Source organism: Anneissia japonica, unplaced genomic scaffold, assembly GCF_011630105.1.
Source record: "Anneissia japonica isolate Jap-2015-1 unplaced genomic scaffold, ASM1163010v1 scaffold287819_len434453_cov191, whole genome shotgun sequence".
Lineage (NCBI taxonomy): Eukaryota > Metazoa > Echinodermata > Crinoidea > Comatulida > Comatulidae > Anneissia > Anneissia japonica.
In genome coordinates this window covers 213141-228928 of record NW_022713610.1, presented here as the reverse complement: position 1 = coordinate 228928, position 15788 = coordinate 213141, and the positions used below count along the sequence as shown (strand labels likewise).

At 32.1% G+C, this 15788-nt stretch overlaps 1 protein-coding gene across 10 annotated transcripts in view; it reads right to left on the bottom strand.

Annotated features, from left to right (window-relative positions):
* Positions 1-15788, bottom strand: part of LOC117108524 (band 4.1-like protein 3) — a 53418-nt gene that overhangs the window by 26206 nt on the left and 11424 nt on the right. For all 10 annotated transcript variants that reach the window (XM_033250555.1, XM_033250565.1, XM_033250561.1 and 7 more), the window contains exons 4-5: positions 13008-13112; positions 10111-10153 (exon numbers count right to left, since the gene is read on the bottom strand). In XM_033250555.1, the coding sequence (XP_033106446.1) occupies positions 10111-10153; positions 13008-13112 (148 nt within the window). The remainder of the gene's footprint in view (positions 1-10110; positions 10154-13007; positions 13113-15788) is intronic.

Genomic DNA, 15788 nt, shown 5'->3' with positions numbered 1-15788 from the left:
TTAAAGGTGGTCTCGAATTGGAGGGCGAACTGTAATTAGTTACTGTACTTTTGATCTGTTTTGACTTAATTGTTGAGGTCCAAAGTATTTGTTAGTAGTTTGCTACAGGTTTAAAGTTCCCTTTGGGATGCGGTTTTTTTTGTTTTTTTGCAACATTTAATTTAATGTTATTAATGATGGTGGAAATAATAAGTAAGTTGATAAAAGTATAATATCAAAAATACATTTTAAAATATGCTAGTTTACTGCATGTACTGTAATTGTTGTGTTTTAAGAAAATAATCACCACTACCAATAAAAGAAAAAAACTAATGCACCTCTAATACAGATTAAAGACAATTTATTAAATCCTGAAAAACATTGACTATCAGTATTTCATTTAAAAAGGAAAATAAAGGTGTTGTTAACTTTGAATGAATACACAAAATAAGCTTTTGCTAATTTGCAAACTAAAATCATTTAGTAGTAGCAGGCAATGTTTTAAGGGTTAATTTGTAAAGATATTTTATTCATTCTGATTTCAATTTGAAAGCTAATAAATTATTTAAGTATACATAGTAAGCTATCAAATTGGTGCTATATAAGCAATTTGTTAAAGAATAAAACTAAAACATAATTAAATTGCCTAGGGAATTGCCATAGCAAGGGAGTACAGTAAACCCATTTTGGACGGTTTCTAAATTACCATAAAATGTGCATTATTGATTCAGTAAACTCGTAACAATACATCAATACTGCTTAAATTATATTCTGAAGAAATTATCATGTTCTGTCAACTTAGAATCTACTTGGCATTAGAACAGAGAAAGATATGCCCAAGTGTATGCTTATGTTAATCAGTTGACAGGCTTTAAATACAAGTGCTTGTTCAATGAGAGTGAAACAATGGGCTGAATACAAACTGTATAGATGCACTACTTTGTTTTGTTTCTCACCTCCAGTGTTTTGCCTTGTTATTTCAAGAAGAATGTTAATGAATGACTATAATGCTGTGTCTTTCTTTCAGACTACTTGTTACTTCTTTTTGAACGTATGTTTACTTACATTTTTCAGAAAAATTTAGTTGTATTGTACTATGTGAAATTGTAGGATTGACTTCTTTCCCAGTATTAAATCGCTTTGGTGCGACTTAATAGGTTTATTATAAATTAGAATAGATCAAAACCAATTTATGAAGCATTTTGTCTGTAGTGAAATAATCATAATTAATACATTGAATTGCTTAATTGCAATTATAGGCTATCAACTTATTGGAAAACAATACACTTTCTTATCTTAATTTTCAATTAATAAATGACTTGCATGAAGTATACAATTCAAACATTAATATTTATTAATATTGTGATGAGTTTATAAACGTAAAATAAACAGTTTCTCTACTGTAGTTGAATGATTATGTGTACTGTACTGTAAGAAAAGTATGATGATGTTGATAAATAGATCTAATAGAAGAATAATAATTAGGGAGACCTTTCTAGGTGAAACTGCTGCTATAAATAGAAGATTCAGAATTACTACTGTCACTCTGTCGACTCATCACTAGCTATAATGCCAGTAACTTGATATTTACAACAGTTAAATATCACTTTAAAATTATCTGTTATATCTACCCCTCGGTCAACCAATTAGAATCAAGCATTTGTCATCATCAACTTCTGGACAATGGAGGTTACTTCATAATTACTATTATTAATTTATTATTATTACTACCTGCATGATTGCAGTAAACGATAAAGGGCTCCCATAAGGAGTACATGGTTTCCTTCATAGATTATTACAATGATTACAGTCAATCATTGTAATAATATATAAAGGAGATAATGTTCTCCCAAGAAGAACATTATTTTAAATATTACAACAATAATTGAATGTTTAATGTTAAAGAAATTAAACCAAAATTTGAAAGAAATCTCAATCATTTATATCATTTTGGATTATTTGTTTTTATTATTGTTCATTATTTCTTTAAGACTATTACTATAATAATTATAAGAAAATAATTTATGACAACACCCATTAAGAAAGAATAATGTTTAAAGTAGAATAACTGTTTAAAATATTGATATTAACATGAAATGGAAAACTTATGTTATCAAATCGAATAACACATGATGAAGCTAAACATACTAAATTAAAGACCAAATACAAATAACAGACATGCATGAGAAGAGAGAGTCATGTTTCAAGCAACCAAGGGGTGAAAAATGAAAAGATCTAATTCCAATTAAACTGTTTGAAAATAAATACTAAGTTATAAAAAAAAAGTTTTCTGTTGTTTTTGTCACATAAATCCATCATCAAGAATCAGATGCCTCTGAAGATGGCATTTATAAAATTTAAGCCAGACCATGCGTAACCATAGTTTTACTGTAAGAGCCAATCCTCTTAATTTATCGTTGAGCATCGAAAACCTGGATCGATGGTATGCCAAGTTGATGGTGTTTGTACTAGTAATTGAAGGGGCATTCAGAAATCATACTGATAAAATGATTGATAACTATAATTCCATGGGAAAAATCCTAATCTTGAAAATAAAAATATCTACTATAATATAACTCAAAATTACTGTTGGACTATTAGAACAAATACTTGAAATAAATTTTGTATGTTTTTTTTTTGGTATCGTGATACCGTAAAGCCTCGAGATGAAGCCCCCCAATTTTTAGTTTGCAAATTTAGCCTCGAAAAGAAGCCCATGGGATTCTTTTCAAGATAGCTAAGCCTTCTTTTCGAGATAGTACAGTACAAACACTGTGCATGTATTTCAGAATACTAAATAAATTAAAAACAAGCTTGGTTAATACATTAGTTTAGGCGATTTAATACCAGTTAAATACATTCCATAATACAGATTGATACTACTTTAACCTTATTTATTGTTTAATTGTACAAATTCACAAAATTTACAGCATTATTTTGAAAAGAAGGCCACCCCCCACTCTTTACTTTGCAGGACTGCTATTAAAGTCATGTTGGCCAAAGATAATTAGATAAGCTTGGTTTGCTAAATGTAAATGACAGAGTTTTCCAATTAAAATTAAACCTGTATAGAAAATATCCAATTCTATAGGACCAGACTATCTTTAAACACACATTTTATCAAAGTTTCCGAAAGGCATAAATATAATACGAGACAAAGGAGAATAAACTTTGTAAAACCTAAAATAACCAGTCAAAACAGACATTTTATGTTACAGCTATACAAGAGTAGAACAAACTACCCTATATGATCAAGTCTTCACCTAGTTTAAATATGGAAAAAAAGAGGGAAAACATATTTAGCAACAAAATCTGAAATAACAATCAATCAGTAAACAGTTTTAACATATAAATATGCTTTAAACATGAACATAATTTTTTGTGAAATTTTATACCACTTTTTACCTGTTTTTTACTTTTACGTCTTTTAAGGTTTACCTAGAGTTTTTATTGATTTTATTAGTTTTACTTTATGATACTGTAAGTAATTTTAAAGGTATTTGGGTTATCCTGAGCTGTAAATGTTTTACTAAATTATCTTTTTTATTGTTCATTGTTTTGTTATATGTAATGTGTTTATGCTCAAATAAATTTGAATTGAATTGAATTGAGTCTTGAAAAAAGCCCATCTCGAAAATAGGCTAACTGGGCCTAATGAAATGAGACCTTTGTCGGACAGCTTTTCTCCTAGCATCCCCCACCCACCCCATACATATCATATTGCCATCACTACCAATGACTCTAAGGGTCTAAAAACTGGGTTTTTAACTTCATGTGTCGAAGGTAATTAAAACAAATCTATTTTCATGTTTCGATCAAAACGCAATGCCTACTTTTATACTCGGCATACTGTGTGTGGGAAAACAATTACGGCAATTGTTTATTATGCTATTAAAACAACATTACAGATTGCATGACGAAATTCAGAACTTTCTCAACAGGGATCTTTGTAAAATCTGTGATATCTATAAATTACCAGCTCAAGATTAGTTTTTAATAATGTGAAAAACATGGTTTTTGCTTTCCAGTACTTTAATTAAGTGTCTCAAGTGATCGCAGGAAGGAGGCACAAAATCAAATTAATAAACTAAGGCCATCACCCTTGCCCCTTCTTAGAATCTTAGACCTTTTTCAATTTCTGAATAATCCATTGTGTTCGCTACATCAAGCATCCCACACCTACTCAAAACAAATGAGCAAGCATGACTTCCTGTGAACATTGACCTCTAGAGGATACAGTAAAATGACTAGAAATAGGAGAGTAACTAGTTATGATAAACAATGGACCTCTAGGAAGAGTAAACCAAATTTAACAACTGACCAAATTAGAACCGGTGTTGCTCCACAAATACACGTTTATGTGCGTTTACGCCGTTTTGTGGAACCAAAACAACAATATCCAAAGGGCGAGGCAAAATAGACACAGAATGTCAATATATACAATAATGTTAGAATTGCTGCTGGATGAGATCATAATTGCTTCCTAGAGTAACATGAGTCTGAAGAAAATTCAACTGAGATCATATATATCAGGGGCAGAATAATGTCCTGATAGTAATATTGTAAATTGTGCAGTTAACAAGCAAACTTCATAATCTCAATTCAATACCATTAATCATTTAAAAACATAAAATATCAATTACTGGTACAGGTAAATGTATATTATGCCTTTTCTGGTGGTTAAAAAGGGGGCTAGCAAAGTCTCCATAAAAAGTCTGGAAACATGTAGGCTACAATATACAAAGACATTTTCCAGAACAAGGAACATAAACCATCTAATACTCAACAGCAGAATTCAAAGCATTTGTAAAAGTAGGGCAAGTTTAGACAAATAAGAAGTCTTAAATATTCTATATAGCATATTTGTTGAGCTAATAAACATGGACAGTAAAATTCATTGAAATGCTTACAGTGGAAAGTTTCATATTATGACTTGGGACAATGCTTGTTGACTATTATGTTAGAATAATAATAATCCTCAGATAGACATGGTGATGAATTCTATCTTACTTATAGCATAAGTAATAAGAATATGCTTTATCATTTTCTTTGTCAATAGAACACATTCCAATGCATTTTGATATCATTTCAATTGGATAATTCTGTGGTTTTCATTTTAAGAGTAATTCAGATTCATTTGGGTTTCATCCGAGTAATTCCAATTCATTTGGGTCTCTATTTGGATAGTTTTACTTTTCATTTGGGTAATTTTGTCAGATCCCACTGGGTATACCAAGTCAGTTCTGAAATTATTTTCCAATAGTTAGACTACAGTACAGCCTGATAGTATTCTCACAGCTAACAGGCGGCTTAAGACGAAGAGGCAGACCCAATTGGTACAAGAATACCACAAAGAGAAACTTAAAGGACCTGCCCATACAGTACCTGTGGAAGACTGCCACACACTGGCTGAAGACAGAGTTGGATGGAGGACATTGATTAATAGCAAATCAGTTATAGTTGAAGAAGACGGAATGGAATAATTAAGACTACAGTACTACTCACTTTAATGTAAACTGGAAATTTATATCCTGTAACAGGATGCGATACATTATATAATGTATGGTATGAACATATACTTTTTGTTGAGCCTGCTTAGGGATTGCAATGACACTAGATAATCGGATGTAAACTGGTTTGATGTGTGTATACATTATGGTGGGAGCAAGTGCAATACATGACAGGATCACTCTTAACAAAATGTTGATTTATTCTAGTGCAACATGGTTTATAGTGTGTAAAGGTTAAATGCTGTAAGATGGCGAATGCAGCAAGGTAGACTTTACCAACTTGGTTTGCGAGTTAGCTGAAAAATTTAGAAGTAAAATTTTGTCCTGAAATCTCGCACACACTACATCGTCTGACTGTTCGCAGACAAAACTCATCTCAGCTAGGCAATACGATGCCATTTTCCCATTGTCAGTAAGGGGTGGTACTAACAGGGGGTGGGGCCCCAGGGCCACCGTCGCGGAGAAAAACCACAATTAGTCGGGGAGAAAACATATATATGTACTTCCTTTTAAACCCCTAAATTGTCAAATTTTTGGGTTTCTTCGCACCCTGGAACACTTTCATGAGATTTGGAGTAATGCCGGCGTTTCCCCACCCACCAACGTTGAGCAAATCCTGGCACCACCCCGGTTGTTGGTGTGTTCCATTCTACGTGAATCGCCACAAAAGCTACCTACTGTATCATGCACACGTCATTGCGCTGCAGTCTCTATAAAATCATGACAGCCAAGCAATGTGTACCTGGCTTTTGTGTAGGACATGCCTTTTAATTTTGTTAGTACAGTACAATACTGTAATCATCGATGATGTTAGCAGCTTCAAAATATCATATACAGATGTACAGTATGTTGATAACATAAATTAAGAATGGTTTACCACTCCCAGCGCTACTGTATGCTAGCCTCAAATGCTAGGTTTACAAATGGAAGAAGTTATAACTGAACAAACATACTGTAATGTTTGAAGTGCTACTTAAGGAACAGAAGGACTAAATAGAATGGTTGCAGAACAAACATGTATTGAATTGAAGTGAAAAAGAAAAAGGGCACTACTGAGCTACTATTGACTCAAACACATGAAATGTTTTTAAGTGCTGCACCTCAGCAGTCTGTAGTACATACTACAATGGATTTCGCACACTGTGAAACACCCTTTTGAAAACACCATGATTCTCTATTCATGTAATTGACAATCACAAATTTATGATTGAGACTAAGATCTAAATTGTATAGGATTAATGCTCAAAATGGTTAAGGTTTAACAGTATTGTAGTTTTCATCCAGACAGTCAATAAAGTCAGAATACGGTCTGCATAATTTAAGTTTGAACAGGGGCTTGAATAAACAGCTATAGTGAGTTGGCTAAACTGTTGCTAGCCACTGAGTGTGCTAAGATTTATTGGTTCAATTTTACAAATGTTCCAAATGCGCATCTTCTGAGCAGCTGAAATGACTTTACCAAAATCTCTTAGCCATTGGTCACATGTTTTATTAAGGCATTAAAAAGGCAAAAAAAAAAAAAATTTTGTTTGTTTGTTTTGTTGAGGCACATGATATAGGCAAACCACAACAAGTGTGGATACAGTACTGTCCAGGCATACTGTAGACTCTTTGTAAAAACAAATTTATGAATATTTGAAGACATTTGTACACTACCACATAATAATTAAATGAAATTTTGTTTATAAATCATTTATGCTTTTGTAAAGAAATGCTTAAAAATTGATTGCTCCTAACTACTGTATGATCACTTTTCAGTAAAGGTCACATATCCATATGACTGAAGAGAACGTCAATAAACGTTGACTGAACAGCAGAGACATGCATTACACAAGTAAACCAAATTGGTATGTTAATAAAGGTTTTGCAACATATGATTGTGGGTTAAATTCCTACAATAGAATGTTTGCCTCCAAAGGCAAAGATGATGTAAAATTAATTCAAATATATTTTTACTATACATTGAATACAATACTAAATAACCAAATTTGTAAAAAATGGAACATCCACAATTCAGAATTTTTATTTTCAAAACACATTTATAACAGCACCAATTAAACATGATGGGAAAATATGTATACTTTAGTGAATTTTAGTAAATTTCTTCATACTGGCCGATAAATGTATACACCACTGCAGAACTGTGTGAAAACATTACATAAGTTATCACTGATAACAATTTAACTAGGTTAACGGTCATGTACTGTAGAGTGTACCCCCTTCATTGCATTATATTTAAACCCTTCTGATGAAAGACTGAACAATTTGGGACTGTAGCATGAATTCAAAATATATTTTTTGATAGCTATATTCAGTTTACAATAATTGTAATATAATTTAATTTTTATAATTCATAGTGACTACACACTATAACATAATATAAACCTACCTGTATGTAGAAGAATTTATATTTCTGATATATTCTTCCATTAAATATTTTGAATTTGGTTTTTAATGTTTCTAGGAATTGCCACTGAAGTGAATAAATAAATAAATAATAAATTATCCTAAACAATTAAATAACAATTCTAATAGACAATATAAAATATACTGCCTTCCATATTGTATGAAATCTACACTGTTTAATTAATGCATCGCAAGTCTGCTTTGAGCAAAGGACACCCACAGGACAAAACTTAATGAGTAATTTATTTTGCTACATAAACAGTGTCTCGATAGAGAATAAATAAATGAAATGAAAATGTAAATTTTTTTGAAAAAATACTAAGAGACAGTAAAATAATTGAGACGAAAATCCACAACTAGAAACAGAACAATTTGAGATAAATCGACCAAAGTGGGTCACAGGTTAAATTTTCCACTGATCAGTTGTTAAAACAAAATCAATGTGACAAAGTTGAGGAATATTAAAGCATGTCATCAATTAATATGTACCAGGAGCAAGTAGTGCATTGGTAAACCTGTAGGCTTCCAATTAAAATATTGTTGGTTGGAGACCAAGGCTGACAATTTGTTCATGTACATAAAGCAAGGCACATTATTCATGTTGATGGTCTTTACCCAAGAATGTGGGTATCTGGTAGGTTAGAATGTCAGTGCATTAACTACTCCCCCCACTCCCCAGCAGCTCAGTGAATGTGCTCTACGGGCTATGTTCTCACACGACAGCTAATGGTTAGCAGGATCTGGATCCTACTAACCGTTAGCTGCCGTGTGTCCATGCGAGAAAATCCCGATCCGGATACCAACAATATGATGATCGAATCAATGGCCAATAACAAACTAGAAATTATAAACGCGTATGTGTGATTGGTTGATGATAGAAACGCTCTCAACTTGCTAACCGATAGCACCTGCTAACCGTTAGCAGTATCCGGATACCGCTAACGGTTAGCGCTAACCGATCAGGCTTTCTCACGCAGGTGCTAACGGTTAGCTCCCCATCCGGATTCTAGGGCTCTCGTGAGAACCAGGCTTATAAGTTTTTACTGTGACTGTGTGGTAATAATGTGAAGTGCTTAGAGGCCTTAATAGCAAGATTCACCAGTAGCAGTAAGAATTACATTAAAACAGCCATCTCTTAAGCACTGTACAGCCTATCAAATATTATCTGACAAAAACATGTGACAAGCCTAAATATGGTCATGATGACATCACATCCTGACCATATATAGGCACATCATGACTATATATGGGCATATCAAAGTTTTTTGTCGAAGTAAATTTGATAGTCTGGACTGAGCTTTACAGTAGTATAATAGTGGGCCTTGGTATATTACTCAATGCAAACTTATTCATAACTGTTGAGTCCACTGTGAATACATGATGTGAATCTGACAATTTATAACAAACAAAATTAATAATACTATCAATAACAATATTAAAAAAATATATTCATGTTTTTGTATTAGATATTTCTCAGAACATTATAGAGTGCTATCCACTGCTTGGAATTTCTAGAAAAAATGTGGGGGTGTTTTTTGAGCTGGCTTTTATAACCTACTAGTGAAGTTGGTTTACATCAAGAAAAAATACTCAATATATAGTAGTTAAATACAGTAGGCCCACTGTAATTCTGAGACCTACTGTACCACCAAAGTACAGTAGTCTCCATTTGCCAACATGGTGCTGAACTTGTAGGAAGTATCCTTTATGGTCACTGGCCCAAAGCCATGGAATTTGTCTCTGCACATGTCACCAAGCCTCTTTCAATCTTCATCAAGACTTACCTTTTCAGGGGCTTTTCTTTTTGTACATTCTTGTTTTCTTGCTGTCCTATTAATACTTTTTTCTTTCTCTTAATAGTTTTTTCTTCTGTATTATGCATAATACACATGCTCAGCAATACAAATAGTAGCAATGTACAGCCAGTATTATTTTACTATGCTGTACTGTATACATTACCATACAGATTATAGTAAAACATTACATATAGTACACTACACTATATATCATATAGTGTATTATATTGTATCACTACACTATAATATATTATATTGCAATATATTGTATCTTCACATTGTATTACACTATATTATAATTACATTATTTATAGTACAGTAATTAAAATTTTATTAGTACACTGAGTACTGTAGGCTGTTTTTAGGCTTATTGTGCAGTATATTCTAACACTTTGAAATGCCGCAAATTTGTTGCTTACTTTTCACTTGTTTTCGTATCTCCTTGGCAGGATCCAACCAGTTCTGTAAGAAGAAAGAGACCAATTAATCCCACATAAATATGACAAATGTTAAGCTAAATAATTCAATTATCACAGAAAGTTTCTTAAAGCTAATTTATCTAGAATATTGGCAAATAGTTTTTACAATATTGAATGGAATATGATGTTGGCAGCACAATGTCGACAAAGAAAGAACAAAACCGGTCAGGATTTTCTGTTTTTAATTATTTGTTATGAAGTAACCTAGTGCTAAAATTTCTACTGTTTGTATAACACATTACTTTCATTTGAGGACAAGAAGACAAAGGTAAAGGAAACATTGCCATTGAAAATCTACAATTATTCTTAAGGGGTCGTTCACAATTATCAACCTTTTCACAAGTGTACAAACAGTATGCTGGGGGAAAAGTTAGACAAGTTTTACAACTTGAAACATGAAAATGTTAATTCAAAACAACATGTAATACTGAAAATAACAGATTTTTATGATCAATATAATGCAACTATGGATATAATAGACATTCTTATGCAACCAAATACAATACTTTTAGTTGACTTCACAAAAAAATGGAGCATGGTTTTAGAACATAACATCAACATTTTTTATGTACACTTTCAGGTGGGTGGGAGGTGGTACCAAAAAAAAAGTACTTTTTGTACACTTGCGAAAATGTTGATAATTGTGAACGACCCCTAACACGACTCTGAATATGGAACCAATTAAAACATGGTGTATTGTATGAATGTTACAGTAAATTAGCTACTGTATACTTGCTAAAATCTAAATTATTTGGCGAGAGCTGTATTTACAGTTCACTGCACTGAATGGGCTACCGTTCCACTAATTAAGTCACTGCTGTTTCAATCTTTGAATTACTTTAAGATATTTATGCAAAATGCAGTTACAGAATAAATTTCCCTTCACATAAGACAAAGAGAGGATTTTCAGTTGGACTGCAAGATAACAAAGGACGGAAACAAGGTTAAAAGTAGAACAGTTTGATTTGCATTTTACTGTAGCTTGTCGATTACTAATTCATTTTTATGGGGTTTTGTTTTCCTTTCCATTTTAATGTAAGATATAAAATGAAAGACAATTATAAAAATTATATTTAAAAATATAGGTAGAGAAGTACTGTACAGTGTACAGTCAAAACCTTTTTTTTTTATTTAGACCTATGTCTAATAATAAACAAACTTGATTTTTCGAAGTATTTCAATGTTGTAATTTAATATCTGGGGGTTTTTTTTGCAGATTTCACAATCATGTGTAATGATATACTGACTGACATACCATACAAGTCTATCTACTAATTCCATTCTGGCTCTTTTATTACCAACCCAAAATCTAAATGCCTATAATGACTGTTCTATCATCTACATTCTACACCATGTTCTTTTGAACCATTGGCATCCTATACTATACTCCCACCACCTCTTGTTTATAACATCTGCTTTTGTACAGTACTATGATAACAATTTCCTGTATGTATCTTTAGAGAATAATTACATTCCAAACATTCAGGATGTTTCAATAGAATTAATAGAATGATCCTTGAGTAGAGTTGTGTCAACAGTAACTGGTTATGTTTTTTCCATATTTTTTTTCTACTGTAATCAAGGTTAAATCATTTGAGGTATTTATAAATTATTGCACATTTAAAACATTAAAAAAGTCATACAACAGCAGACAAACAAAAGATTAACTGAAAATGTCATATATAGAATCCTAGTTAAATTTACTGTGTTTACAGTAGTCTCACCTATAGTACTGTACAGTAAAAAGATTTTGTTATTTCGATTTATCAAAAATTAATTACATAAAATACACACTTCAGATGCATGTTGAAATAGGAAGCCTCGCTGCTTTTGTACAAAAGGAATTATGAAATATTTTTCCTCTATGTGCAGAGTTTAGAATGCTATATAACAATAACAAATTTGAATGTCCAGAAGATGGTGAAGTACTACCAAAGCAAATAAACAGTACACTTGTACATCCTGTACAGTATGCCCAATTGGTAGAAAACTCCAGCAACACCTCTGAGTTTGATCAGAGCGTGTTTTAATGCAATGGGGAGGGAAATGAAGAATAATTAATCAGCAGACCATATTTCTTCCAATATGGTCTGCTGATAATGTAACCGATTTTATGTTTTTATTTTAATTTTTTTTTTTTTCAGAATTTTCATTTTAAACAAGTACATTATAGTAGGGACTTGTAGGAGTCATTGAACTACATGGCAGAATTCCAAAACTAGCATTTACGAAAGTAGACTACTGTAAAGTGGTACAAGCCATTGCCAATGAGGTAATGATTTCTGACTTTTATAAGGCTAATGCAGGGATTATAAAATATGGTAAACCACCCAGGGGCCGATTTAGGGTGGGCCGGGCCAGCCCCGCCCCCTTCTCCTTTTGGAAGTTAAAAAAAAAAAAAAAAGAGAGAGAGAGAAAGAAAGAAAAAAATTAATCCCCAAAAACGAGCGCCTAAAACACAAAAATTTTGCGGGGACATCACAACATGCATAGTACTTGTCGTGTTTAGAAACACTATCTACACATGAACATAAAAGATTTTATTGTTAACAGCACAAGCAATAATTAATCGGATGAAAATTGTAAATGTATAAATAAACATCTTATGTACGCATCACCTAATTTAATTTCATGACTGGTGCACGCTTCAATGATTGTCTAAGAATTATACTAAATAATTGATCTGCAAACAAATACCATTATATGGTTCTACACTTCTCTTATACTATTAGGCCTACTTTATAAATCATGTTTTCAATGTTCATTATTATTGTTGTTAACTTGCTTTTTATAATGTATGTTATGCACAAATTAACAAATAAAACACAATAACTTACCTTCTGATCTTGTGAATCACGGAATGTCAGACCAAAATAGTCTTTCTCTAACAGATTCAAGCTTTCTGTAACCTTGTTAAGCAGGTACTCTCCCTTTGAACGTCTCTAAAATAAACAAAGTGAACAAAAATATCATTCATTCACTGTTGGAATGGCACCTCATTAAAAAGAAAAGATTGATTTATGACTTTTTTTCTGTTGTGAGAAACCACTTTATTCCCTACATATATCTATCAGACTTTAATCCCCCTGTTCCCAACACCACCGGTATAAAAAAACACACTGTATAGTAGTCACTTTCAAGTACAAAATCCCCCTCAGCACCAAAAAGGGTTCCCATAAATTGAATAGGGAAGTCCCTGAACAGGATAGAGTAAAAAAAGATACATTTCCTTCATCACATAGTCAACAAATTATCCCCTTGATGGGGGGAGGGGGAGGAGGGATCCCAAAGTAGGGGTTCTACTTTTAGGCCTATAGTATACAAAGCATATTTACAAATTCTCTGAAATTTTGAACTCTATCTGAACCATTCAGAGTTCACTACAAAAACAATTGAACCTAGATTAATGCACACTTGTAAAATGAGGTCGTAATAAATGTCAAAGAAAATCAATACATTATTCACATTTGAATTTACAATGGCATTCAAATAGTGTGTACACACATAATGGTCAACGATTTTTATACAGTAGAAGAAAAAAACAACTGCAGTTTATAATTTCACACATTTTTACATCACTATTCTCATGATTTAGCTGCATTAACAGTTAAAATAACAGAAATAAAAAAAGGCGATAAATTGACCCATCTCTGACTTTTCCTTTATATAATTTATAAAAACATAGAAATCTTTGGTACCAGAGACTTCCATCTCTTAAGTCCTTTTTTAAATTCAAGTTTTCAAGTTGGAATTTAAGTGATGCATTAGTAATTAGCATACCACTTTCAAGTTCAAGTAAGATTGCAATTTGTTATATAACATTGGAATTTTATGTGATGCTCACAAAACTCATAAATTATAAATTAAATTACAAAAGAAAAAAAAAGGGAAAAAACACATCAATCTAGGAAAATTACAGCAGCTGCAGGATAATTTAAGCCTTTTGAAAATGTAGCTTTTAAAATAAAAAAAACCCCTTAAAGATAAAACAAGGAGCTACTATACAGTATCATTCTATTTCATCATTGTAAATGTTTGGGAGACTCGTGTAATCCTGATTAAGCCATCAATATTATTATTTTAGATTTTGGGTATAGCAGAGTACTGTACAGTACTAGTTGTTATTTTACTAATGTATACTAATGTATGGTTAGTTTCAAGTAAAAATTGTCATTATTCTGAATCATCAATTAGCATAATTGCTACACCATTCTAAAGAGGCTCATTGTGCTGAACTTAATTTTAACAAAACTTAAATAGCTCTCTAGAAATCAAAAAATAAAAGCAATTCTTTAAGGCCCTCACACAATTCTATAAACATTTTTTATGTATTAAATTGAATTTACAGCAAATTTAAAATTTGTGATTGAATCCAAATAAATGTGAATGTAGCATCAACCCTGTCAGAACAGTACTTTATGGGGCAACATACGGTATGAAAACCACCAAGATGGAGAAATGAATGGCACTACAAAGAACTAATACACTGAATGAATCATCACTGCTTAGTGTAAACAATCCAATCTTTTGCCAGACAGTCCAAATAAATAGGCTACAGTGTGGCTGGATCTGTTAACAAATCCTATAGCATAGTACATTGATTTACGGCATGACTTTAGCTTGATATGAGCAGCAATCAACAGAAACATTTTAACAGTTATGACTGTCCTGCATTTTCCCACATCATCTGCTTCATAATTTGTTTTTGCCTCCCATAGATGTTAACTATACTACAGTATAAATACACTGTACTCTTGTACAGGATATTTCAGCAAAGAAAGTAGTAGAACTCATGGCTAACCATCGTCCTGAAACTTTTGATATTTTTCAAAGGTTACTGTAGAAAACTGTATACTTGTTGTTAGACTCTGTTTGACATTCCACACTGTAGGGCCTGCAGTAGATCACCTCTCCCTCAGTCCCCCCTCCCCCTACACCTCATTCTGTTTGATCCCAATCAAATATCAAAATATTATGCAGAAAAATTATTATTAAATTACCAATTACATTCTGAAGATATTAAAAAATTTTCTGTTTAAAATTAATTAATGCATTATATATCACTGCCTTGAATTATCCGAAGTACTGTAGGTCTACTGCACTTTTGATTATTGCTTTAGTTGCAATAAAGAAGATATGAGTTTGCGAAGAAGTGCTCCCCCCAAAAATGTTTTGAATACCATTGATTGAAATAAAGCATCATCAAAAGAGGCACAAAAAGTGAACATAAATTAGAATATATATTACTATTAATCATCACCATATTATACTTCCAGATCACAATGATTATTTATTAATACCCCCTGCACATACATCATACAGCACTTGCAACCTTCTCCAGTCCCTGGGGTACAGTATATTTTTAATATGCACTGCAAATTCAAAGCAGATACCATGTTCTGCAATAAAACATTTATGTTTTACCAGGTACCCATTTATACTCATGATGAAAAGAATTACACCTGCAACTCATAGACCCAAAAGTGTAGACTTTTCACAATTAATAAAATAATATGATAATCAGCTCCCTCTCTTTACCCTCTCTTTTTTTATGAATTAGTGTCCTACCATAATCACAAAAAAAACCAATTACTAATTAATGGTGAGGTCAAATGTTA